We start from the raw sequence: 26,671 nt of genomic DNA on the forward strand, positions 1-26,671 counted from the left end.
CATCCATCCATCCATCCATCCATCCACCCATCCACCCACCCATCTACCCATCCACCCACTCTCCTATCCATCCACCCATCAAGCCACTCATCTACCCATTCATCATCCATCCATCCATCCATCCATCCACCCACCCATTCAACTACCCATCCATCCATCCACTCTCCCATCCATCCACCTATCTTTTCATCCATCCATCCATGCATCCATCCATCCATCCACCCATCCACCCTCCCATCCACCTACCCTTGTACCCACCCATCTACCCATCCATCCACTCTCCTATCGATCCACCCATCAAGCCACTCATCTACCCATTCATCATCCATCCATTCATCCATCCACCCACCCATCCACCCATCCCATCCATCCATCCATCCAACAAACATTTATTGACCTCCTCTTATTTCTAAGCATCATTCTAAGCTCTGGAGGTACAAAATTAACCAGACAATTAAAATTCCTTCTCTCCTGCAGCCACCATTCTAGAGGAGGAGCTAGATGATCCATAAGTAATACACAAATAAACAAGAACATATCAAACCATGAGAAGTACAGTAAAAAAAAATAAGACAAAGGGATGTGATCAGGAGTGACCAGGTGGCTTCTTTTGAGCAGATGGTCACAAAGGACTTCTCAGAACAAGTGACCTTTAAGCTGAGCCCTCAATGACAAAGAAAACTAGCCAAGCCGAGCTCTGAAGGAAGAGAGTTCCAGGCACAGCACACAGGGCAAAGAAAGTTCTAAGCCTTTCCATAACTGCTCCATAGATAAGCCATCATATAGACCAGTATCGTCCACTAGAATATAGGATGAACCAACTATATACTTCTAATTTTTTAGTAGTCACATTAAAAACAAAGTGACCAAGGGGTGCCTGGGTGGCTCAGTCAGTTAGCGGCCAATTTAGGCTCAGGTCATGATCTTGTGGCCTATGAGTTCGAGCCCCACATCGGGCTCTGTGCTGAGAGCTCACAGCCTGGAGCCTGCTTCAGATTCTGTGTCTCCCTCTCTCTCGGCCCCTCCCATACTCGCACTCTGTCTCTCTCTCTCTCTCTCTCAAAAATAAGTAAACCTTAAAAATATATATATTAAAAAAACAAAGTGACCAAAAAAAAAGTAAATCAAGTGAACTAATTTTCGTTAGATCTTTTATTTAACCTGATACATCTAAAATATTCACTCTTCAACAAGTAATTAATATAAAAATGATTAATGACAAACTTCACATACTGTTCTCCGTAACTGGACTTCAAAATCAGATACGTGTTTAACACTTAACAGCAACCCTCAATTTGGACCAGTCAGATTTCACTAGGCACATTTCAGTGGCCACACAAGGTTAACGGCTAGAGGCTGTAATGGACAGTGGAGGCAGAGACAATTTCATTAGCACTGGGGTCCTTCCAGTGCCCAAGTGTCCTGCACCCCAGGATCTGTTACAGGAACACACAGTGTCTGCATAGAAACACACACACACACACACACACACACACACACACACACACACAACACACACACAGTTTTCAGTGAGGGAACGTATCTTTGCAGTGACAGCAAAACTACCAGGAAGACTAAACAAGCGTCTGGCAACCCCTGGGAAGAAACCTCTTTGGAAGAAAACCAGGAGCAGCTTCCGTTTTAAACAAACAAACAACAGAGCTTGAAAGAGTTGGTCTTCCTCATCAGAATTTTTTAGAAGATACACAAGGTCAGGCCTTATTCTGGGAGCTTCCGACCTGCATTCTGGAACGAATCAGGGGCCTTCGCCTTTTAATTTTTTTTTTTTTTTTGACGTTTGCTTATTTTTGAGAGAGAGAGAGGGGGGGGGGGGGGCAGAGAGAGAGGGAGACACGGAATCTGAAGCAGGCTCCAGGCTCCGAGCTGTCAGAACAGAACCCGACTCCAGGCCTGAACCCACAAACCGCGAGATCACAACCGCCAGTCTAAGTCAGATGCTTAACTGACTGAGCCACCCAGGCGCCCCAGGGGCCTTCACCCTTTAAAGAGGCTTCAGAGAAGTTTCCATGGGGCCCCTGGCTAAGAACACAGAGTCAGGAGAGCCCTCTGTCAATGAGGTCCTCATCCTGGTCCAGCTACTGCCCCTGAGAAGCACCCTGGGTGCTGGAGTTCAAGATCATGCTCCCAGCTGCCGTTTCTTCTGTTTAATCTAATTGTTTTCTCATCATATGAAAATATATGCAATACATTATACAATAAGATAGCCTAGGTACAGAAAAGTGTATGAAACACATTAAGTACAGCTTAAAGAGTACTTTATGAAAGCATAAGAATAATAAATAGCAAAGGCTTAGAATAAAAATAATGGAAAAATAAAAGGGACCACATGGAGGTTGTGAATAGTCACACTGTCAGATGCAGTCTGAGCATCATGGAAGAGGACCTCGGGGTATTTTTCCACAAAGAGATGTTTGCAGAATCGATAGGTGTCAAGGGGGAGAGGAAGTGCTGGGACCCGCTACCCTTCCCGCTTCCCCGCTTCCCCGCTTCCCCGAGGGCAGAGCCTGCATGTGTCAGAGAGGTGTGAAAGCCTTGTTAGCACCAAATGGGGTCTTTCTCCTCCAGTCACTGAACAATTAAAGGGGAAGAGGGAGAAATGGGACTTTCTCCCTTTGCCGTTCAACACAAGAACTGTTCACTTCCTAAAATCAGCATGTGAGGGGCCCCTGGGTGACTCAGTCGGTTAAGCGTCTGCCTACGGCTCAGGTCATGACCTTGTAGTTTGAGAGTTCGAGCCCCGCGTCGGGCTCACTGCTCTCAGCACAGAGCCCCGCCTCAGATCCTCTGTCCCCCTCTCTGGTTCTCTCTCTCAAAATAAAGAAATAAACTTAAAGATATTTTTTGTTTTGTTTCTATTCAGCACGTGTTTGGAAATGCTGAGCGTAGCTGGAATTAAGACTCTTGGGGCGCCTGGGTGGCTCAGTCACTTGAGCGTCTGACCTCGGCTCGGGTCACGAACTCTCGGTTCGTGGGTTCGAGCCCCGCGTCAGGCTCTGTGCTAATGGCTCAGAGGCTGGAGCCTGCTTCGGATTCTGTCTCCCTCTCTCTCTGCCCCTCCCCTGCTCTGCTTGTGCTCTCTCTCAAAAGTTAGTAAACACTAAAAAAAAAAAAAAAAAATTAAAAAGACTCCAGGTCTTACTGGCGTAGGAGCTAGGAGCTCACGTGTCCCCAGGCACAGGCCCCATGCTCAAATACTGTCCCTAACTTCGTGCCTCCAAGGAAGTTAGCATACAGCACCCAAAGTAAACTAGAAGCTGTGACAGTCAAGGACAGACTTGCTAACTGTTCCTTTCCCCAGGATTACCTGACTTTAAGGCTTCAGAAACATCTAGTAAAGTCATTTCCCTTGACCACCTTAACCAAGGAGAGCTTAAAGAGTAATTCCAACTGCCCCAAGCTCCCATCTGTCTGAGAAATCAACATTAAAATTTAAGGGGGCAGGGGCGCCTGGGTGGCTCAGTCAGTTAAGCGTCCGACTTCAGCTCAGGTCATGATTTCACAGTCTGTGAGTTCGAGCCCCGCGTCGGGCTCTGTGCTGACAGCTCAGAGCCTGGAGCCTGCTTCGGATTCGGTGTCTCCCTCTCTCTCTGCCCCTCCCCTGCTCATGCTCTCTCTCTGTCTCAAAAATAAATAAAAACATTAAAAAAAAAATTTAAGGGGGCAATAAAGTGACCAAGAGTTTATTTCTATTCAGCCTCAACAAAGACTTGAAGTACTTTCTAAACAGACAAATAGCCAGGGAAATGGGGGGGAGAGAGGGTAAAAGAGAACAGAGAAACAGGATGAAATTAGGACACATGGACCTGCCGGTAGAAAGGCTAGCAGTTGGATTTGAGCTTCCCTGTGGCCCAAGCAAAAACGGCCGTCATACAGATACAACCACCCCCGTTCCAGGCCGGGAGCACATCTCCGCGTGAGCACACGTACTCACCCGGTGGGTGTTGTTGACCACGATGGGGTCGGGGTTGCCGTAGTTGGGTGGGTTTGCGTAGGGGTCATAGCCGAGCCGCGCCAGCATGGGGGCGATCTGGGCCATGTCCCTCACCACGTCCCCAGGGATGTGGCCGGTCCACTTGGAGAGCGCTTCAAGGTTCACGGGCTTGATGACCTGGTCTGTGGATCGCTCGATCCTGGGGAGAAAAAACAGGCCGCAGGGGGCACAGGGAGACCCAGATGGCACCCGGGTGACCTGTGCCCGCCTCGGCTGTGAAGCTGCGGGCAAGTCACTTGCCCTCCTCAGCCCTCCTCTGTACGATAAGAGCCTCTGTGGCCAGAAACTGGAAGACAGTGGAAGGCGGTGAGAACTTAAAACCCTGCTCCCTTGATGTCTCCAACTTTTTAAAAATAACGTTTTATTTCTGTGACTAAGATGGGTATTTCGTTCTGGAGAAATAATTATAAAACACAGACTGCCCCCTCCCAGCCTATCAGTTCCCTACCGAAACCTAATCTTAGCATTTGGGGGTCCACCCGCTCAACACCGTCTTCTGTGCTTTCAATGGGAGAGTGGCCAAGGGCAGACTCGGGGGCCGGGCCACCTGGGTTCAAACGCCAGCTGTACCAACACTGGCTGCGTGGCTTTGGGGGGTTACTTCACCTCTCTGAGCCTCCGTTTCCTCATCTATCGATGGGAATAATGATCGTGCCCACCTCACTGGGCTGTCCTGGGGAGTAAATGAGTTAATGACAGACGAGGCTATGGCACACTGTAAGGTCTCAGTAAGCACCAGCTTTCTCTCTCTCTCTCTCTCTCTCACACACACACACACACACACACACACACACACGGAAAACCTATGGTTGGTCTGCAGTTTTATTTTTTTTATTTATTTTTTATTTTTTTTTTCAACGTTTTTTATTTATTTTTGGGACAGAGAGAGACAGAGCATGAACGGGGGAGGGGCAGAGAGAGAGGGAGACACAGAATCGGAAACAGGCTCCAGGCTCCGAGCCATCAGTCCAGAGCCTGACGCGGGGCTCGAACTCACGGACCGCGAGATCGTGACCTGGCTGAAGTCGGACGCTTAACCGACTGCGCCACCCAGGCGCCCCTGGTCTGCAGTTTTAAAACAGCAATAATACGCTGTCTGTATCAGCTGATAACTTTGTTTCGCACCTGACACCTCCTCCATTTCTCCAGCTGTGTAGCATCCCTCCAGAGCGTATTTTTCCAGCCCCTAAAGGTGGCCACTTAGGTCGCTGTCACTTCTGCTGTCACCGTGGAACCACCACCACCTGGGACGTGTGTCCTCGCTCGCCCCTAGGACGGGCTTCTCGCACTGTCTGAATCACAGGACCCTACCGGTCACTGTCCGAGGGCCTTGTACGGCGGAGGGTGGGGCACTCCCGGGATCCAGGCCCTGTCTCCAGGTGCTTCCATCCCAACGAAGAGAGAAATTGGGAAGAAGACCAAAACCCAAAAAGATGTGGCAAAAGGAAGGTGGGACCAGGAGTGAGGAGAGCGGGGAGGCTGGGGGGGTGGGGACGGGTGGTACGAGCAAGGGTTTGGAGTGTGCGGACCAGGAGGGAAATCTCAACTCGGCCCCCTGTGTCTAAGGTTCAACTACATGCGTGGCCTCTGCCACGCCCTTGAACCTCCAGGATTTTATGAGACAGAAGCGACACAGGTGCATCCCAGAACATGAATGGGACACGTGCTTGATCTGAGTAAAGAACCAACGTGTCCCGGGGCGCCTGAGTGGTTCGGTCGGTTAAGCATCCGACTTCGGCTCAGGTCACGATCTCACAGTTCGTGGGTTCGAGCCCCACATCGGGCTCGCTGCTGTCGGCACGGAGCCCGTTTGAAATCCTGTCTCCATCTGCCCCTCCTCCCCTGCTTGCGCTCTCTCTCTTTCTCTCAAAAATAAATAAACATTAAAAAAAAAAAAAAGAACCAATGTGTTCCAAAATACGGGCGTGAGACAGAATGCTGTGCTCCGCGGGGTGGAATATTATACAGCTGTCCAAAATGACGTCACGGTGGCAAGCCGGGGCCTGGCGGGCAGGTGGTCCCATACACAAAGCGAAGAAAGGTTACAGGGAAACATGTTCCTGTTTCAGGAGGACTCCGGTTTTACCAACAGCCCCTGACAAAGGACCAGTAGGTCACAGATCAAAATCTGGATGGTGAGATTTTGGGTTCTTGTTCCTTACCCTGGGGGAATCGTCTCAATCTCCGACAGTAAAGATATATTCCTTAAGTTATCTGATTTTTTGGCTAATTTACAAAGATCCCAGCCCCAGCACTGACTGGCTGGGGTACCGGGCACGTGGGCACTTCACTGCCGGGAGAGTTGCTGTACGTCCCCAGCTCTGCTCGGGGCTCAAGAGCTCTTGGGGATGGGGTCTGACAGGGCCCAGCCATGAGGGAAAGGAGGTGACGCTGTCCCGGGAAGGACTGCTCTCTCACTGGCCTCTCAGGGATGCTTGGGCCAGATCGGGATGGAGACCGACAGATGAAACCCTCCGATCCTGCGTTGTTCAAGCGCTCTGGGTCTCAGGAGAGGGACGGCCTCCCCAAAGGAGGAAGGCGGAGAGGAAGGGACAGAAGGGGAGAAGGAAGAGGGGCGTGGAGAGCTTGCGAGCACACACCCTGGAGTCCAGCAGACCTGGGTTCAAATCCTGGCACTACCCTTTGCCAGCTGTGTGGCCTCAGGTAACGTCTCACTGCACCTCAGTTTCTCCGCCTGTAAAATGGGTATAACAGCTGTTCTCCTGTCCTCAGATTGGGAATTAAAGGAATAATGTGTGTTGGGGGCTTAACTCAGTGCTTACTACACCTCAGGCACGCATTACGTGGTCATGCGGGTGAGGATAATGAGCGGGCCGATAAAGGCGGTCTCTATGCTACCATGGTGACAATAATAATAGGAATAATCGCACCTAACGTGCCTTGACCTATCTGATACTCCCAGGTAGCTAGAAGGCTGCTCGATTAGATCCCTGTGCTACAGGTAAGGAAATGGGGGGCACAGAGAGGCTGAGTCACTCATTCAGCAGCACACAGTCAGGCGGTGGCTGAGCCGGGATCGGAACCCAGACAACCTGGTTCCAGATCCGTGTTCTGAATGTAACCTTCGCCCGCTACGACTTACTGCAAAGCACATTCGCATCTGCTGGTTGGCTCAGAAACAGGGCAAGAGTGAGCGCCCCGCTTCTGCGGGTGCTGAAGCTGAGGCTCAGAGAGACAGCGGCACTCTGCCCACCCACTGCCTCTGACTCAGGCCAGGGGGCCGTGGGCGCAGGGCGAGGGCTCCACTCACTTGGACAGGGACACGCCGCCAGGCTTGCCAATGAGGTCCTCATGGTGCAAAACAGCATCGCTCCAGGCAATGCCCAGGAAGTCCAGGATGAGCTTGAGGGAGCGCCTGGGGTGCAGCACCAGCTGCTCGTAGTACACGGGCAGGCACTTGTCCTTGCCCACCTCCATGCACTGGGCGTACATCACCTCGATGGCCTTGTTCCACTTGGTGAGGCAGTCGCGGTAGCTGCTGAGGTCGAAGCCGGCGATCGTGACCTTGCGCGTGATCATGGAGTGCACCGACGCGCGGCCGTCGCGCACCATCAGCAGGAACTTGGAGTTGGGGAACAGGCGCGACAGGTAGACGGAGGACTTGAGCGTGAAGGGGTCCTTGTTGCACAGCACGCGCGCCGGCTCCCCGTGCTTGGCGATCACCTCCAGGATGAAGGCCTGCATGGCGGCGTCCAGCACCTCGTCCGTCACGCCCGCCTCGTCCAGCCGCAGCTTCTCGCGGCCCGACTTGGACCAGGCCTGGCGCATGGCCAGCACGCGGGGGATGATGCGTGTCTCCTCGCCGCAGCGCACCTCGGGGTGGGCGTCCAGCATGGCGCGCATCAGCGTGGTGCCGCTGCGGGGCACGCCGCCCACGAAGATGAGCGGCATGGCCTTGCCGTAGCGGTACTCCACGCGGTCCGCGCCCACCATCACCAGGTCCTCCTGCTCCGGCCGCATGGCCCGCCGGGGCCCCCGGGGGCCCCCCAGCACCGCGCGGCACTCCAGCACCTGCTGCCCCACCTGGACCGCCAGCACCAGGGCCAGGGCGCAGCTGGCCGCCAGCAGCGCCCTCCGCACCGACAGGCGCATGCTGGGCCTGGGGTGGCGGGTGGGCCTTAGCGCCAGGTCAGCAGAGGGCGGGCGGGACTCGCATCTGGGGAGAGAGAGGGAGGCAGGAGTCAGGCAGGCCTGGGGGGGCTGCCGGCCCTAGCCAAACACGCTGCGATCGTATTCCTCATCCGACAGACAGACAATAACAATTATTAAAAAAAAATTTTTTTTAACATTTATTTTTGAAAGAGAGAGACAGACAGACAGAGGGTGGGTGGGGGAGGGGCGGAGAGAGAGGGAGACACAGAATCTGAAACAGGCTCCAGGCTCTGAGCCCTCAGCGCAGAGCCTGACGCGGGGCTCGAGCTCACAGACGGTGAGATCATGACCTGAGCGGAAGCTGGATGCTTAACCGACTGAGCTGTCCAGGTGCCCCATAAGAATGATTTTTCAATTGACTATTAAAGTATGGAAAATAATAAGCCCTGGGATGTCCGAATTCAGCAGCACGCCCACTTTGCAAGGACAAGGTTTCTGTGTGTCCTGTTCACGGCGGGCTCTCCAGAGTCTAGCACAGAGCCTGGTGCCTAGCAGGTGCTTCGTATGTATTTGGGGGATGGGCCTTGGTTGAATGAGCAGGACAAGGTTCCAAGTGCTGTGACATGATGGCCGTAGAAACAGAAGGAAACCGAGGGCGCCTGGGTGCCTTAGCATCTGACTTCGGCTCAGTTCACGATCTCACAGTTCATGAGTTCGAGTCCCACATCAGGTAAGCTTGAGCCCTGCTTCGGGTGAAGACGCCCGCTTTGGGTAAGCTTGAGCCCCACTTTGGGTGAGCCCTGCTTCTCTCTCTCTCTCTCTCTCTCTCTCTCTCTCTCCTTCTCTCTGCCCCTCAGGGGATTCTCTCTCCCCCCCCCCTGCCCTTCTCTCTCTCTGCCCCTTGCTCCCTTGTGCTCCCCGCCCCCCCCTAAAATAAGAAAAAACAGAAGGAAACCAAGAAATGGAGAGGCTGATCCCAGGTGCCCAGCTGGGGAGCAGCCAGGCTGGGGTAGAACATTCTAGCCCGGGCCAGCCAGCTCCGATGCCTGCTCTGAAGGACCACACCGCCTCGGTGAGAGATGCTTTTCAGGAGACGGTGTGGAATACGCTGTCCTGTTCTGGGCTTCTTCTGGAATCACTACTCACTCCCTCGGTCTTCATTCGGTGAATGGGGATTAAGTACAAAAAAGGTGCCGGGCACCGTGCGCAGTGCTGGGGACAGGAAAGTGGGTAAGACAGCCAGGCGGGGGAGCGATACCACACAAGCTATAGGCACCCAGTGAAAAGGGCTTCCGCTGTGAGAGGGATCGAGGAGGGGAAGGAGGAGGGAGGGCAGGGAGAGCCCCTCGGGGAAGGTGGCATCCAAGTGGAGTCCTGGATGAAGCTGGCCATGTGAAGATACATGGAGGACTGATCCAGGCAGAGGGAACAGAGAATGCAAAGATCCCCAGGTGGGAGAGGGTGGCCCCACACCTGGGAGGAGGGGGTGACAGCTTCTACCCGAGGAGGTGAGGGAAGACTTCTTGTAGGAGTCGGCCCCGGAGCCAAGTTCTGAACAGTGCACAGGTGGTTTTCAAACAGCCAGGTAGGGAAGAGAGAGGAGGGTGTTCTGGCAAAGGGAATGCCCAGTGCAAAGGCCACAGGCAGGTTCCTTGATGGATGCGAGCTTCAGCCGGAACCACCGAAGGACCGACCCAGCCTGCATCCCCACCACAGGCTGTAGCAAGTGGGACGTAAATATCAGAACGGAGGGAATGCACAATCTCGGCCCCGGGGTCCAAGCTGTCGAGAGCTTCAGCATTTCCTGGCTGTGTGGCTTTGGGAGAGTCACTTCCCCCATCTAAACCACAGTTTCCTCAGCTGCAAAGAGGGGTGGGGTGCACTGACCTCAAACGCTGAGAGGATTCTAGAAGCAACTAAGAAAGCAAAGATGAATCTCAGCCTGGGGTCACTGGCCACCGTGGACATCAGAAAATAGCTGGGGACGCTCTCCCCAGGAAACTGTGCTTATCATATGCTGCTGACAATGGCGGGGGTTCATTGGTGCCCTGAATTCAGGGTTGGGGATGGGGAAATCTAATGCCAGGGCTCCTTTCAGGGAGAAGGCAGGCTGGGAAGGACAGAAAGCCACTTCGAAATCCCTCCCAGGACCTATCAACTTGTTCAAGTGCTCACTGAAAGTCTCCTCTTCGACTTGAGACTAGAATTCTGTTATTATGTCAGTGTCTGTGCTCCTGGGGACCAGTCCATCACACTTTAGTTTAAATTAGAGCAATCACCCTTTCCTCCTGACACTTGGTGGGCAACGAGAGAATGGACCAGAAGGTGATGGGAGATGCACAGAAAGGAAGAAAAGGGGTAAGCTTTGGGAAAGCTGTTTCCAGAAAGGGTAAGTACAGTATCTGTGCCCGTGTGTGTGTGTGTGTGTGTGTGTGTGTGTGTGTGTATTCTCTAGTGTATATTTGGGGTCAGAAAGTGACTTGGATACTAAATATCAGGGGGAAAGGACTAGAAGAATGGACAGGCAGAATAAGAAAAATGTTACCAACACAGCAGTTTTGGTTAATATTGGTCATTCCTGTTCAGTTTAAACCAAATCACACGAATTTTGGGTTCTTACATTTATGACGCACATGCTCGGCTAAAACTTTTACTATGCATTAGCAGCATTTAATGGGATCACCTCTATCACCCCTGGGGGAGGGACGCCTCGCCCTCAGCAGCTCAGAGAGAAGAAGCCACTGGCCTAGGGCCGTGTGGCCAGAGACAGGCCTGCATCTGACCAGGCTGAGGCAAGCTGTTCACTGTCCTCAGACAGGACACAGTGACAGGCCCCTCTCTGTCACCAAAAGAAAACAGCTCAAAGCAGACAGGTCAGGCCTAAGCAGGAGATAGCAAAGCCTAAGGGGTGCCTTGAAAAGAAAAAGTAGGGCAATGTGGTAAAAAGGACAGCCAGGGACCCACAAAACCAAAGGCAACTTCCTGGCCATCTACGGTCAAGGACCCCACTCTGCAGGGGCCAGAGCGCCCAGCCTGGAGATTCGGGCCAGTCTTCTACCCCCCACTATCCCGCTGGGCCCCGCCAAGGGCAGTGTCCCAGCGTCCTGGCAGTGAGGACGGTGGGTACGAGACTCAGACGTGGCTTCTTAAAGCCCTGGGTTCAAATCCTGCCTCTGCTGCTTGCCAGCTGGCGACCGAGACAAGGGATTTCACCCCTCTGAGCCTCTGCTTTCCCCTCAAAGAAAGGGAAGGGTAATAATAACCCTTCCTCAGGGAGCTATTCTGAGATTCGGGGAGACTCTGTGCGAGGTGCTGAGATGAGCAAGCGCACCAGAAACGCTAGTCAGATGGGACACAGAGGGCTTTGGATTCTGGCCGTGCCTTGAATCTGCTCAGCGATGCTGGCCAAATCCCCTGCCCGCTGTGGGATCCGGCCTTCTCCTATTATAGAAGAATCGTCTTTCTAAGACATGAAAAAGAGCAGAGGACTGTCCCCGACATGCTGCTGGGACCCAGTGCTGCATTTCTAACAGAGAGAACACCGGCCAGGGGAGTCTGGCTGCCCCATAATGGAAGTCGGGGGAGTGGAGTAGCTCTAGGGCTCGGGCGGGGCGGGGGCGGGGGGACTTCTGGAGGCACTTACCTCTCCCGGGCACTGTCATCTCTGGGCTCTAGCCCTTGTGGCCGCTCACGGAGACTGCTCGCAGGCTGTCCCCTGCAGAGGCAAAGGAGATGCCGCGTTAGGGGTGGGTGCTGTGGAGGGGGCCCGGCCCCCTCAGAGGGGCAGAGGAGGGTGTCAGGCTCCCCAGGGGCATCCGGCGGTGATTTGGGGGTAAGTTTTCTGGGGGGGCAAGTTGGAGTGCAGCGGGAGGCCATCTGAGCCCAAGATGTAACAGCTGGGGTCTGAACTCGCCTGGTCCTACAGGGAATGAACTGGCTTACTGTTCAGGCAGAGAGGTATGAGCTGAGAATCTGGGTTCAGGTGCTGCTGCCTTAGGGAGCTGTCGGGTGTCTGTGAACCAGGGTTCTCCCTTCCTCTTGGCCCAAGGACATTGGACTTCAGGAAAAGTAAACATAAGGATAAGCAACAACTACCACCATTATATCACTAATCAGCATCTGGGGCTGCTGGTATGGTTGAACAGGCTGTGCACTGCCCAACTCCAAAAGGGCACCACATACCTAGCCTATGATAAATAAGGTGCCCTCAGAGTAGGACAGCATCCTGCCACTGCCACCTAATACTGACCCAATGCCTACTATGTGAGGACCTTGTATCATTTAGTCCCCCTACGAGGAGTGTGTGATGATCCCAATTTTCTCTTAATTTTTATTATTTTTCTAAATGCTTAATTTATTTCCTTGGAGAGAGAGAGAATGCAAGTGTATGGGGCAGGGCAGAGAGAGACAGAGAGAGAGAATCCCAAGCAGGCTCTGCGACATCAGCACTGAGCCCAACACAGGGCTTGATCTCACAAACCTTGAGATCATGCCCTGAGCTGAAATCAAGAGTCAGACGCTTAACTGACCGAGCCACCCCGGCACCCCAATCCCAATTTTCGAGAAAGGAAAAAGACCTCAAGAGGAAGAGCAACTCACCCAGGGGACCATGGGAACCAGGATCCCATCCAGATCCATGAGCCTTGGGTGCCCAGCTCTTAACCACAGCGGTAAAGGAACGGGGCCATGGATAGGATGGGGTCTGGCAGGAAGCCGGGCTGATGTGGAACCAAGGGGCTCCTGGTGTACTTGTCATGCTGTGTCCTTACCATTTGGGGGCGGGGTGAGGAGTTTTAGTCTGATTCTCACCTTCCCCCATGTTACCGGTGGGATGACTGAGGCTCGCGAGGGAAATTATTCCACAGACTTACACACGGAGTCCGGGGAGCTCCTGGTCCCTTTCCAGGAGGCGAGAGTGGTTACGAACACAGCCCTGAAGCCGGACGGCTCCCTGACTCCATAAATCATTGTTCCTCGGAGACTCAGTTTTCCTGTTCTGCAAAATGGGTTGTTGTCTGCTGAAAGCTCACGATGGCCTATTTACGGTGAACGCTCAGAAATCTTTAGCTATTACTGTATCTGTGTCGTGTTGTAAATTATCTGGGTGTAGACTGTTAACCGCATCTCTCTGTCCTCTCTCCCTTTCTCCTCGCTTACTCCTAGCCTCTGTAGTTTGTGCCTGTCCTGGAAAAAGCAGGCTGATGAGGACTCGTAAACACAGCTGGAGAAGGGTATCCAGATGTAACCACAGCAACCAGCCACACACACACACATACACACACACACACACACACACACACACACACACCCTGCCTCCGAGCCTCCTGGGGGATGGGCGGCCCACAACAGAGACCTGCCTCTTGGAACAAATAAAAACAATTAGGGACAGGGCACTTGAAGCTCTTCCAGAGTCGAGATGGCTGGGGCCCAGGTGCCCTCGGGTGGCCCTCGAAATGCCACAGTGCTCGGAGAGGCCTGCCGGGGATGAGAGCTGCCCCAGACTCCCATTATTTACAGCTGCAGTCCAGTGTGGGGCACGGACCCCTTGGAAGGCATTTCAATTTAAATTAAGTAAAATGAAACAAATTAAAAAACCAAAAAAAAGTGGTGGGAGCACCTCAGTGGCTCAGTTGGTTAAGCGTCTGACTTCGGCTCAGGTCATGGTCTTGCGGTCCGTGAGTTCGGGCCCCGCGTTGGGCTCTGTGCTGATGGCTCGGAGCCTGGAGCCTGCTTGGATTCATTTATTCATTCTCTCTCTCTCTCTCTCTCTCTCTCTCTCTCTCTCTCCCCCTTAACCCTGCTCCTGCTCTGTCTCTCTCTCTCTCAAAAATAAAAATAAGCATTAAAAGAATAAAATAAATAAATTTCAGAAAAGGAAATTAAGGAAAACGAAAGAAAATGTTAAATTCGGCTCCTTGTGTGCCCCGGCCGTATTTCAAGAGCCCAGCAGCCGTGTGGTGGCCAGTGGCTACCGTGCTGGACAGTGCAGATCTAGGATGGGGTCAGTGAACCACGGACCAAATCCAACCTTCAGCCCTTGACTTAAGAATAGCTTGTACTTTTTTTTTTTTAAGGGAAAGAGGAGGGGGAGGGGCCGCGGGGAAAAGGAGAGGCAGCAAAACCCACCTTACGCACTCAGCAAAACCTGAAATGGTTAATATTTGGATACTTATAGAACAAGTTCGTGGACCCTTGCTCTGGAACATTCCCCGTATTTGCAGAAGGTTCGACCAGACAGCGCTGACTTGGAAGAAAAATGAGGTACACGGGAGGGGTGGGTGTGGAGAGTGTGGACAGCATTTATTAAGCACCACTGTGCACCAGACACCAAACCGAGGGCATTCCGTGCTTTACCTCAATTCGTCCTTACAACAGCCCAATGGCAGGGTGGGGTGGCAAGAGGGCACCCCGGTTCTGCAGCTTAGGGATGACAGAGTCCCACGCGGGTGCGGCGTGTGCATAATTATGCCAAAAAGCAAAACCGCCAAATCGGCCGAACCGAACGGCAAACGCAAACCACAGAAAAAGAAAAAAGACAAGAAGGAAATACGTCGACTCAGAATGCCAACAGGAGTGGTGCTTGGTGATAAGTTTTGTCCTCAAGACACACTGTCACAGTCTTTCTCTCTCTGTAATAAAACAATAAAGCGACTAGTGTGTTTTTAATCATATGCCAGGTATAGTAGGGGGCCAGGCTGCTTGGGCTCAGATCCCGGCTCCACCAGCTACTGGCTGTGTGGCCTTGCCAACTCACTCACCCTCTCTGAACCTCAGTTTCTGCATCTTTAAAATGGGGATGACAGCAATACCTGAAAGGAGGCTCCCGGGGGGGCACCTGGACACTTGAAATGTAGCCAGTGTGAACGAGGATCTCGCCTCGTAGGGGTGCGGGGAGCTGTAAATCAGTTAGAACGTGGAGCTATTCACAGGCTGGCTTTCGCTTTCTCATTTCAGCTGCAGGAGAACCTTCTAAGGTGGGGCCTTTTATCCCCATTTGATAGGCTGAGGAGATTGAAACTCGGGAGAGTTGAAGTGGTTTGCAGAAACCACACAGTTTAGTAAGAAGAAAAGTCAGTTTCCAAATCTGGTTATGTCCCCAGATCCCTGGCATCAATGTCACATGGTCAGTGGCAGCAGGGGAGGGCAGAAGGGACTCGGCTCTCTCTCTGCACTGGCCCAAGGGTTTCCCTGAATGACCGTTGGAAGGGAGGGGCAGGGAGAGGGCTGTTCAGTCTTCCAGACCCCTTTAAACCCACGTGCATTCATTCCACAAATGTTTATTGAGCGCCTACTATCGCCAGGCACTGATCAGATGCTGGGACACATCAAGGGCAGCAGACAGAGACCCCTGCCCGCATAGAGCTCACATCCTGGCGGGGAGCAAGGAGACCAGTGTGTGGGATCATGACGCCTGTGACACATGCTCGGAAGGAAATGCCCACAGCAGGGACCGGGAGATACGCCATATGGTGTCACAGAGGGAGGGGACATTTACACGGAGACCACACCAATCTGGGGTCGAAGTCATTTGAACTTTCTAACTCAGCAGGGTTCCTCCAAGCTCAGCAGATCAACAGGTTCCCCAGGCCGGGGAGGCAGGTCGCCGGACTTACAGAGTGGCCTTGGAGGGGTGCCTGGCACCCCTGTGCCCGGGCTCAGCCACCGGCCCTGCAAACTTTCTCGGTGGGGACCAGCTTCCAAACATTCCATTACCATGGCTACTACCTACCCGCTGACCTCACCACCCCAAGCCCCAACCCTTCCCTGGCAAAGCTGGGGAGACAGGAGACAGGTGATCTCTGGGGTAGGGCCCCTGGCGATCAGAGACCTCCGGAGACCCACTCCCGAGACAAGCCAGCCAGAGTCGAATGGGGCCCAGTTCAGCCCTCTGTTAAGGCACAAGACGGGGATGGGAACTGGGGAGGCTGCGGGTCACACCCTGGCTCCCCCGCTCAGCGGCTGGGTGTCCTGGGTCACCCCGGTGTGGCTCTCTGAGCCTCGGTGTTCCCACCTGACAAATGGGAATAACACCCAGACCAAAGAGGGTCTTGAGGAACTGGACGTAACTTCTACCAAGCCAGGCACAGAGTCAATATGCAAAACTAGGCGCGTTTAATATTATGAGTACTGTCCTCACAGCACGTGGACAAAGATCTGAGAAAACGAGTGGCCCGGCGAGGTGGGATCGGCAAATCTCCCTGTGAAGGGCCGGGAAGCCAACGACCTTGGCCACGTGGGTCAGACGGTCTCAGACGCAGCTACGCCATTCGCGAGAGCACCTCCAGACAAAACAGCAAGGAAGGCGTGTGGCTGTGCTCCGATGTACAAAACCAGGCACTGAGCTAGATTTGTCCCGCGGGCCACAGGGTGCCAACCCCCTGGCCTGCACGGCAAGGTTACGGTACGGGCAGCACACGCGCCCAGCAGGGCTTGGACGAGCCCAGGACGCGCGAATGCAGTGAGCCCCAGCGGGAGCTGGTGTATATTCCGGTCCTGGCCCCCCCCCCCCTTCGGGGGAGGCCTCAGGTGGCCAGCCTTTGGTGGGTGAGAGGAAAACGTAAAATTCAGGAGAGCAAATAGTCCATTAAAAAAAAAAAATGAAGAAGCACGTGCACAGAATCCTCTGGCATCTGGTCTGTCGTCAAGTAAATAAAGACTCAGGGGGAGAAGCTTTTGTGTATGTCTGGAGCTTTCCTGGACACTCTGCCTCCACCAACAACCGTGGGGGGTAGACGCTGTTACCAGCCCCGTTTTACAGAGGGGGGTAAGGTGAGGCTCAGAGAGGTGAGGTGCCTAGCCCAAGGTCACACAGATGGTAACTGTGCCTGAACTGGAACCCAGGTCCTTCCCAGCCTTCCCCACTCCTCTGGCGTGGCCCCTGGTTCCGGACTTCCTGCTCAGGGGAAACACGGTAAGGGGGGCCCTGCCTGGTAAACAATGCAAACAGGAGAGGCCCAAGGGACCTTGCACTGGCCACACATTCGTGGGTACACACACACGCACACACACACACGCATGCAGGCATGCCCGAGGCCCCGCCTCCATTCCTCTGCCAAGAAGCTGCCAGAGGGAAGGAAATGAGCACTGGAGCAGGAGTCCTGGTTCTGCTGATTATTATCAATGCAGCCCTTGAGGGGGTAGGAGGGGGAGGTATTACCTAACTTCTTTGTGCCTCAGTTTCCTCATCTGTAAAGTGGGTCTGCTAATGAAGTTGTGAGACTAAACAAATGAAGGGCACAAAGCACTCGGGACAGGGCCCTATGACTGTATCCCTGTGATTTCCCCCCTCAACTCGGTTCTCAAACCCCTGTGCAGCACACCCCTGGGTCCCGCGCCCAAACACTCTGATTCAGAAGTTACATGACGAGGCTCGGCGAGCTGCCTTTTACTAAGCGCCTCTCTCCTCGACCCTGCTGCTGGAGGAAATGCTACTTAGGGCCCTGGATTCGCATGCAAGGTGCCCACCCAGGCCAGGCGCTCATGCAGCGGTGCAAGGCAGCGTCAGGATGCAGCCCCGCAACTCGCTGGTCCTTCCACCTGCTCTGTGCCACAGACCCCTTCGACTGTGACATCGACGGACCCCTTCAGAGAAGAGTGGGTTTTTATTAACGTTTACTCATATATTCTGGGGGTGCGGGGGCAGAGAGAGAGGGAGAGAGAATCCCAAGCAGGCTCTGCACTGTCAGCGCAGAGCCCCACGTGGGGCTCGAACCCACAAACTGCGAGATCGTGACCTGAGCCAAAATCAAGAGTCGGACGCTCAACCGACAGCATCCCAGGTGCCCAGGTTTTAAATAGAATCAAATACAAGGATCACAAGGACACCAATTATAGTAAAATCTGGCCAAGGACACGATTACCAAAAAACAAACAAACAAAAGCTCTGATAATGTGACCGCTATGCTCATTTATCAAAAACAGTAAGGGGCACCTGGGTGGCTCAGTCGGTTGAGCGTCCGACTTTGGCTCAGACCACGATCTCCTGGTCTGTAAGCTGAAGCCCCACATCGGGCTGCCTGCTGTTAGCAGAATTCACTTAGATCCTCTGTCTCTCTGTCTCTGCCCCCCCCCCCACTTGCACTCTCTCAAAAATAAATCAAACATTTAAAACCAAATGAAGAACGAACGAACGAAAGAACGAAAGAACGAAAAATGAAAAAATGAAAGAACGGAAGAACGAATGAAAACATGAATGAAAAACAAAACAAAGAGAAAGAAAGAGAAAGAAAAAAGAAAAGAAAAAAGAAAGAAAAAGAGAAAGAGAAAAGAAAAGAAAACAAAACAAAACAAAACAAAACAAAACAAAACAAAGAGAGATCTAGAGGCAGGCCCTATAGCAAACACAACGTGCACGCAGCGATGACAAGAGATGCCTGTAGCCACTGAAATACAACATAAAGGTATATGTGGCTCCTATTGGTGACCACGACCCAGCTGCCTGGATGTGTCACCTACAAGGACACCTGGAGCAAATATTAAATCAGAGTCAATAAAGATATCATTGGTTCCCATCCAGACTCCCGGGCCCCTAGGGGGCCCTCCAAAGCTGCACTCCCACCTCGGGAGGGGTTCGGACTTGATGGCATAGTCCCGAGCGCGGCTGGGGTGTTTTCATTTTACATAAAAAAATAAAAGTAGGAGGGGTGGCTGGGTGGCTCAGTCGGTTCAGCACGGACTCTTGGTTTCAGCTCAGGTCATGATCTCGCGGTTCGTGAGTTCGAGCCCCACGTCAGGCTCTCCGCTGTCAACGCAGAGCCTGCTTCAGATCCTCTGTCTCCCTTACTCTACTCCTCCTCCAGCCTCTCTCTCTCTGTCTCTCAAAAATAAACATAAAAAAATAAAAAATAGTAATAAAATAAAATAAATTTAAAAAATAAAAGTAGGAGGCAATACAACTATTACAAAGAAACATGGCCTCCGCCCACGCTGGGCATCACATGCCAGCAGGTGACCTTGGCTCAAGTCTCAAGTAGAGGACACCGGGGACCAGAGTCGGGGTGACTGTGGCCCCAGACCCGGAACACACGGCCCCCCGGGGAAGCTGAACGAGCTCTGCGTCTCAGCCACCGGCAGTGCAGAGACCCCAGGTGTGCACCTGCCTCGGCTCTACACCCCTAGCAGTGCCCTCTCCTGTCTCTGGGCCTCAGTTTCCTCATCTGTAAAATGGGCCCAAGAATTCTTCTGAGCAAGACTGCTGTGAGGATTCACAGAGACGGAGGCTTCACGGAGAGAAGGTTAGTTATGCAACCAAGCCCACGGTCCACCTTGGAATGTTTTCATCATCTCAAAGAGAGACCCCAACTGTTAGCTATCACCCCAATCCCTTATCTCCCCCCCCCCATGGCAACCATGGGATCTACTCGGTTTCTATGGATTTGCCTCTTCTGAACATGTCATATACAGTCAACCCTCGAACGACATGGGGGCTGGGGGGCCGACGCCCCATGCATCTGAAAATCTGCAAACAACGTTTGACCGCCCCTGCCCCAAACTTAATAGCCTGCTGTTGACCAGGAGCCTTACCCATAACATCAACAGTCCATCAACATATATTTTGTGTGTTACAGGTACTCTAAGCCATATTCTTACAATAAAATAAGCTGGAGCAAAGAAAGTGTCATGAAGAAAATCATAAAGAAGAGAAAATACATTTACGGTACTGTCCTATATTTATATATATTTTTAAAAATCCGTGTATAAAGTGGGCCATGTATTTGAAACCTGTACTGGTCAAGGGTCAACTGTAAACAGAACAGCACGACACATGGTCTTTACTGGCTGGCTTCTTTCATTTGATGTGCTTTCAAGCCTCACTCATTGGTTTCGATTTTTTTTTTTTGATTTGCATTAAAATGTTATCTACCTTGATGACAGAATTTTTGGACACCCCCCTACGTTCTGTGCCCAACGCGAGTGCCTCGCTCACCACAGCCTCCAGGACAAACCTGGGTTTGTTTCTACAAACCACAAATCGATGCGTGGCTCTGTTCACACCTGTACTCAGGAGCTGGGGAGCCTGGGGATCCCAGAAATGCCGGGATGGCAGGGGTCACTGGGCATCTCTCCAGGAAATCCACAGCGGTATAACCGGCTTCCCCCACAAAGCCCTGCTCCTTCTGGCACCACTCTGCTCAACTCCCGTTGAGAAATTCTACCACAACTGTGGCTTTGAGGTAAGCATTTATTGAGCTCCAGCTGTATACACTCTGTGTCATCTCCCCCCACACCGAGCTCAGTTCTCCTTAGACAGTCACGGCACACTCACTAAGGCAGGCAGTGCGGCCAGGGGACAGGAGCCGGGTTCATCTCTGCCGCTCCCTGGCTCGCCAGCTCTGGGCAAGACACTGACCCTCTCTGAGCCTCGGTTTCCTCACCTGTTAAATGGGGTGTGCGAGGAGATTTCCTCCCGGGGGGGTTAAAGGGAAGACAAGAGTCCACGGGGAGTTGTCACTTGATCAAAGTGAATGTGTGCTCACTCAGTGGGCACAGAGCTGAGGGCCATGTGACCATGGCACCATCTGAGGCTCCCAGCCACCCCGAGAGGAGGTACAACGACACCCCACTTTACAGACGAGAAATCAAAGCCTTGGGGAAGTTAAGTAGCTTGGCCACCACCGGGAGACTGGTAGGCGTGGGCCAGGATTTACATTGAGGTCTGGCTCGGAAACACTGGATCTTAGACATCGAGCTGGCTTCATTCACCTTTTCATGGGCCAGACTCCTTCACTCAGAGACCTGACGCAGGACGAGGGGAAGGTGCTTCCAGTCCTGCAACCAGGACATGCCTCTTCCCTCTCCGGGACTCAGCTTCCCCACCACTGCCTCACGAGGGGTGGCGGAGCTCTGAGATGCCCTTCCCTGCCCCACACCCAACTTCCGCAGCTAGAATCCTCTCTGATTCAACACCTCACGTGGCACACCCTGTAAGATTTCACCCGCAAAAGGAGTTCAGGGTTCGCATTTGAAAAAAGACAAAAGAGGCCAGTGTCCTTATCTGTAGAATGAGGACAATGGCGGTGCCCACCTCCAGGGGCTGCTGAGAGGGGACAAGATAGCACGTCCCAAGTGTCTTACCAATCCCCTGACTCCAGCTGGAACCCCCAATGCAGCCCAGGATGCTCCCACGCTCCCGGCTCTCCAAGACAAGGGCTGTGAAGGTGACCTTGGGCGAGGCTCTTAACCTCTCTAAACCTTAAAACGGAAATCGGAAATCGCTTTCCAGGCCCGCTTCGCGAGGGCTCCCCTGCTCAGTGTGGCCACGGCAGGTGGCCCAGCACCAGCATCTCAGAAACTCTTTAAGGCCTGGAAGCCACGGACTCCAGGGCGAGGCCCCGGCCACCCGTACTCTCCAGTCTTGGGAAAACCGTCCAGCTGAGGCCATCCGGATTTCACCCCACAGGGTTCTGGCAAATTCCCAAGGACAACCAACCGCCTCTCAGGCCTAGGAGGGAGGGCTGTTCCGAGCAAGAACATTCACCCTCTCTTTGGCCATGACTGATGGATCAGGCCACCGCAGACTGCCGTGGCTTCTCCTAATTGGTCTTCCTTCCTTCCTTCCTTCCTTGGCCAGCACCCAGCTCACTTGCCCGCCTGAAAGAGGACACGGGTGATGAAGCAAGGGGCAGGGTGCTCAACAGGGGTTAAGGGCATGGGAGGATGGCTCAGGAGGGGCTGAGTCCACATTTGGCTCCACCGAGGATGGGCTATGAGACCGGGAGCGGTGGGGGTGGGAGGCAGTTCACATCAAAAGTCTCAGTTTCCTCCTCTGTAAAATGGGCTGAGCTGCCTCCCTCAGAGGGTTGCCAGGATGCCTACTGAGGCACGTGCTTAGGGCTGGAGCTGAGAGGAGTCCAGTACATGCCGGCTATTAAAGCATCATCATCGTCTCTAATTATTCTAATTAAATATTCCATGGTACAAACACAACAGACCCAGATGTGACCCTATAAGAATTCATTACCCCGCAAGGCATCCTGGGTAAGTTAGGGGACAGAGGTTAGCTGATCCCATGCTGGTACATATTTAGGTTGGAAAAATACTCCAGAAGGGTATACCCTAAAACGCTTCATTTATTTCTCCTTCCACACCACCCCGCTGACCCCCCGAGTTTTCTAACTCTCCAATAGTGAGTATGTATCAGCGGCACGATACAAAAGAAAAGAATGGAAAAATGAAATGCGGGGGCGGTGGGGGGGGGGGGGGATGTTCCCAGGTTCGCGGCATAACCTGGAGACCTTAAGCTCTGGAATACAGAGCCAGCTGCCGAGACAACCCACAGCAAGCCCAGAGAGGAGAGACTGTCTGGTCAAGGTCACGGAGCAGGCCGGGCCTGGGCCCAGCTTTCCAGACACCCAGTCCTGGGCTCCTCTCTGCTGGCCTCATGCTGGCTCACTCCCCTAACGAGATGAAGTAGGTTGACCTCCTGACTTAAAGTCTGGCTCTGAAGTCAGGGTGAAGATCTTGGCAGGGCCAGGAGCTACGTGACCTTGGGCAGGACACTCCACTTTTGCGAGCATCAGTTTCCTTTAACTGTAAAATGACAATCAGCCTTGTGGCAGTGCCAGATGGTTTCTGTGCGGATTAAATAAAATAGTGCAGGTAAAGTACTTACTACTCTACCTGGCAAACAGTAGGTGCTCTGTGTCCTATTATTATAGTTATCACTATTATTAGTATTTGGAATCTAGTCATGTCAGGCAGGATCCTTTGAAGGGCATGGAATGCTAACCCAGTAGGCACGGGTAGGAAATTGAGACTTAGGTACTAGGGAGCCATGGCAGGTATTTGAGCAGGAGAGGTGCAGTAGGACTCCAAAGCTGCATAGGGCTGGCAGCCAGTGCCCATCTACGGGAAACTTTCTGCCAAGGTCCTCTGTCACATCCTTGGCCATCCCCCTAGCGCTGCTGTGCAAAACCAGCACAATCCCCAAGGGGGATTTCTGGGTGCCAGCTGGGCACCGGTACATGTCAAGTGATCAACAAGCCGGGGGACCTGAAGCAGCCCAGATGGCCTCAGTCCACAGGTGTGGGGACCAGGAGCTCCAAACACCCGGCAGGGGCCCCAGGGTGACAGAGGAGAGATGGCCCCTGTCTCAGAGTCATGAAGAGTGGCTCCCTTCGACTTTCCTGTGTGACCTTGCACAAGTCCCTCCCTCTCTCTGAGCTCCTCTGCCCAAATGCAAACAAGGTCTTAACTGCTTCCTTCTGCTTCAGGGCTGCGGGGGGCGGGGGGGGGGGGTGCTGCAAGCCTCACAATAAAGGCAACAGTGGTTTCCTCTGGTTGTTCCAAGTATGTGCCAGGCACTCTGCTGATCCCTTCAGGTGCAAACTTTAGTTAAACCCTCACAACTCCAGGGGCGCCTGTGTGGCTCAGCTGGGTGAGCGTGCAACATCGGCTCAGGTCATGATCTCATGGTTCGTAGGTTTGAGCCCCTACGTAGGGCTTTTCGCTGACAGCGCAGAGCCTGCACTGGATTCTCTGCCTCCCTCTCTCTCTCTCTGCCCCTCCCCCGCTTGCATGCGCGCTTGCGCTCTCTCTCTCTCTCAAAAATAAATACACATTAAAAAACATCTTCTAAACCCTCACAACTCTAGAAGAGGTCCTTGTATCATTCCTAGTTCTAAAATTTATTTAAGTATTCAAGTCACAGGTACAATCTTCATTTTTTTGTTTTAAGAGACGGCTTAAGTCTCCTTGGAGCAAAATCTCCAATGCTGTTTTGGTTAGTTAGTTAATGTTTATTTAAAAAAAAATTTTTTTTTTAATGTTTATTTATTTTTGAGACAGAGCATGAATGGGGGAGGGTCAGAGAGAGAGAGGGAGACACAGAATCTGAAGCAGGCTCCAGGCTCTGAGCTGCCAGCACAGAGCCCAACGCGGGGCTCGAACTCACGGACCGTGAGATCATGACCTGAGCTGAAGTCGGACACTTAACCGACTGAGCCACCCAGGCGCCCCAATTAATGTTTATTTTTGAGAGAGAGAGACAGAGCGCGAGCAGGGGAGGGGCAGAGAGAGAGGGAGACACAGAATCCGAAGCAGGCTTCAGGCTCCGAGCTGTCGGCACAGAGCCTGACTCGGGGCTCGAACTCATGGACCGCGAGATCATGACCTGAGCTGAAATCCAGTCAGATGCTTAACCAGCTGAGCCACCCAGGTGCCCCGTGGTCCCTTTTTCTAAGAGGTAACCACGGTCGATCAGTTTGGGGAGGAGCCGCCTGTCCTTCTTTCTATGAGGTCCTGGTCGGACATGTATCTGAATGGCCATCACACAGGGCCTCACTCCCACCCTCCCGAGCATCCCTCCTTCCCTCCTTCCACGCGCACACCATCATCTCCCGCCAGGGACCGATTTTACCCTTCAGGGGGACAACTGGCAATATCTGGAGACAGTTTTGGTTGTCACAGCCAGGGGCCATCTCAGGAGCAGAGGCGGGGGTGTGGCTAAGCGTCCTATAATGTCCAGCTCAGCCCACACCACAAACGATCATCTGGCCCCAAACGTCCGTGATGCCAAGGCTGAGAAGCCCTGGATCACGCATGTCCTGAAACCCGCTTGATTCCCTCCACGTAGGTCACGGGGGTATTGCACACGTGTTCGCCACTCAGTAAACATTGCCAGAGCACCTACTATGTGTTCCCTGTAGCCCAGCCAGACCCAGGTTAGCCAGGGGTCACGTGAGCGAATGACAGAGGCAAAGCCCCAGCGCTCAGACGGCGGTCCATCCTCACAGAAGACAAGACCCCTCCTTTAAATTGTGCGAGAGCACCTCCTCCCCCCTTCCCCAGCAGGGATGGCCCACCATCCGTGGCCAAAGCCTTCCTGAGCGACATTTAGGCTGTTCCCATCTCTGATGCAGCGGCCCCCATCGCTAAGGAGCAGGCCTCCTCATACCCACGTGTGAGAGGCACCCTGGGGCCTTGCTAACTGCATCAGCAGGGTTCCCTGGGAGCTTGCTTGTCCCCTCTGGCAGGTTCCAGATCCAATCTGCATTTTAACAGACCGCAGGGATTCCCATGCGTGTTAAAACTTGAGAAGCACAGATCTAGGCAGCTGCGTAAAAAGGGTCCGCTGGCTGGGGACACCTCGGCAGAAACTGCCAAAGCGCCTCCAGAAGGCCAGGGGTCTGTGAGTCCTCCTGCACCGACTTCGGACTGCCAGACGCTGCTGTTTTTGTGAAGCTGACAACTCCTCCCCTTTTCCAGATACGAAGACTGAGGTTGAACAAGGTGTGCAGACAACCAGGACCCCTCTCAGCTCTGGCTTTCAGGATCTGGCCAGGCCCCCCCGGGCATGTTCCCTGCCAGCTTCCTGCCCACCCACTCTGGCTGGCAGAAAGCGGCTCAGAGCAGGGAGGCGGAAAGGTCACGGCTCTCCTGGCAAAGGAAGGAAAGTTCCCGAGGTGGGGCAGGAGCTCCGTGGGCTGGGCATCTCCGAGTGCCACTGGGGAGGCTGCGCTGTACCCATTCATGTCCAGTCATCCAGGACGGAGGGCCAGGCCCGGGGACAGCGCAAGCCCGCCCTCATCGAACACAAGAAGTGATGTCAGGACGCTGGGGTGAGGGTGAGGACGGGGCCCGTGCCGGGGACAGAGAGGGCCCTGGGGCCAAGGAACTGGTTGGGGCCCCAGCTTCAACTGATGAGGTGCACATATGCGCCTCAGTTTCCTCCCCCTGAAAATGGGCTCACACCAGTAGCTGCAGAGACTTGCTGTGAGGAACTGATCCGCGCGAATTGGTCCACACACAGTAGCGTTATCTGGAGGCCTATCTCCCCCCTGCAGCTGGCACTGAACTGCCCCCCTCGACTACCCCGTCCCCACCGCCACCGGCCGTGGTCAGCTCTGCTCTCCACCCCAACAGACTGATGAGGATACCGAGGCTCGGCGCCCTACCCTTGATCGCAAACTGAGACACGGTCACAGGAGCGGTGGCCCTGCACTGACAAGGCCTGCGTTCCCCGTGTGAATTCTGCCTCTGTTGAGCTGTGTGGACTTAGGAAAGCCCCTTCTCGTTTCTGAGCCTCAGTTTCCAAAGCAGGGGGCAGCGGGGACATAATCCAGAGATGGGAGATGGGGAGCCACCCAGCAAACGGGAGACTGCCATGCCCAACGTCCCCTGACGCTCCACACTGTCACCCCTCCAAAGACCCAGCCCAGGAAGACCTGTCGTCTGTGGGCATCTATCCTATGCCCCAAGTGCGACCTGGGTGAGGCCATGCAAAGCCAGCAGCCCCCAGGGAGGGCAAGTCACTTGCTCAAGGCCACACAGCTGATAAAGCCGTGGAGGGCAGGGCAGGGCAGCAGAAGGTGGGGAGTCAAACCTGAGTGGGGTGCAGGCTGCAGCCAGCAGGGCAGAGAAGGACCAGGTTAGGTCTGGAGTGGACACCAGAAGAAGCAGGCAGACTTGTGGGCACGGTAGCCAAAGTCACTTCTGCTGGCTTTTAGCTGTGAGGCCTCTTTGAAGGAGGGGCAGTCCTGGGATGTGCCCGCCTCTCCCCACAGGCTCCTCCTCCCTCCGGGGCCCAGTCTGGTCACCTGCCCCTAC

General features: G+C 53.6%; 1 protein-coding gene across 4 annotated transcripts in view; it reads right to left on the reverse strand.

Moving 5' to 3' along the window:
- TPST2 (tyrosylprotein sulfotransferase 2) overlaps positions 1–26,671 on the reverse strand; it is a 51,109-nt gene that overhangs the window by 5,631 nt on the left and 18,807 nt on the right. For all 4 annotated transcript variants that reach the window (XM_049618960.1, XM_049618962.1, XM_049618961.1 and 1 more), the window contains 3 exons: positions 11,769–11,840; positions 7,284–8,189; positions 3,953–4,151 (listed from right to left, as the gene is read on the reverse strand). In XM_049618960.1, the coding sequence (XP_049474917.1) occupies positions 3,953–4,151; positions 7,284–8,125 (1,041 nt within the window). In that variant the 5' untranslated portion in view covers positions 8,126–8,189; positions 11,769–11,840. Of the gene's footprint in view, positions 1–3,952; positions 4,152–7,283; positions 8,190–11,768; positions 11,841–26,671 lie in introns of those variants that run through there.

This window comes from Panthera uncia (genome assembly GCF_023721935.1).
Source record: "Panthera uncia isolate 11264 chromosome D3 unlocalized genomic scaffold, Puncia_PCG_1.0 HiC_scaffold_8, whole genome shotgun sequence".
NCBI classification, from domain to species: domain Eukaryota; kingdom Metazoa; phylum Chordata; class Mammalia; order Carnivora; family Felidae; genus Panthera; species Panthera uncia.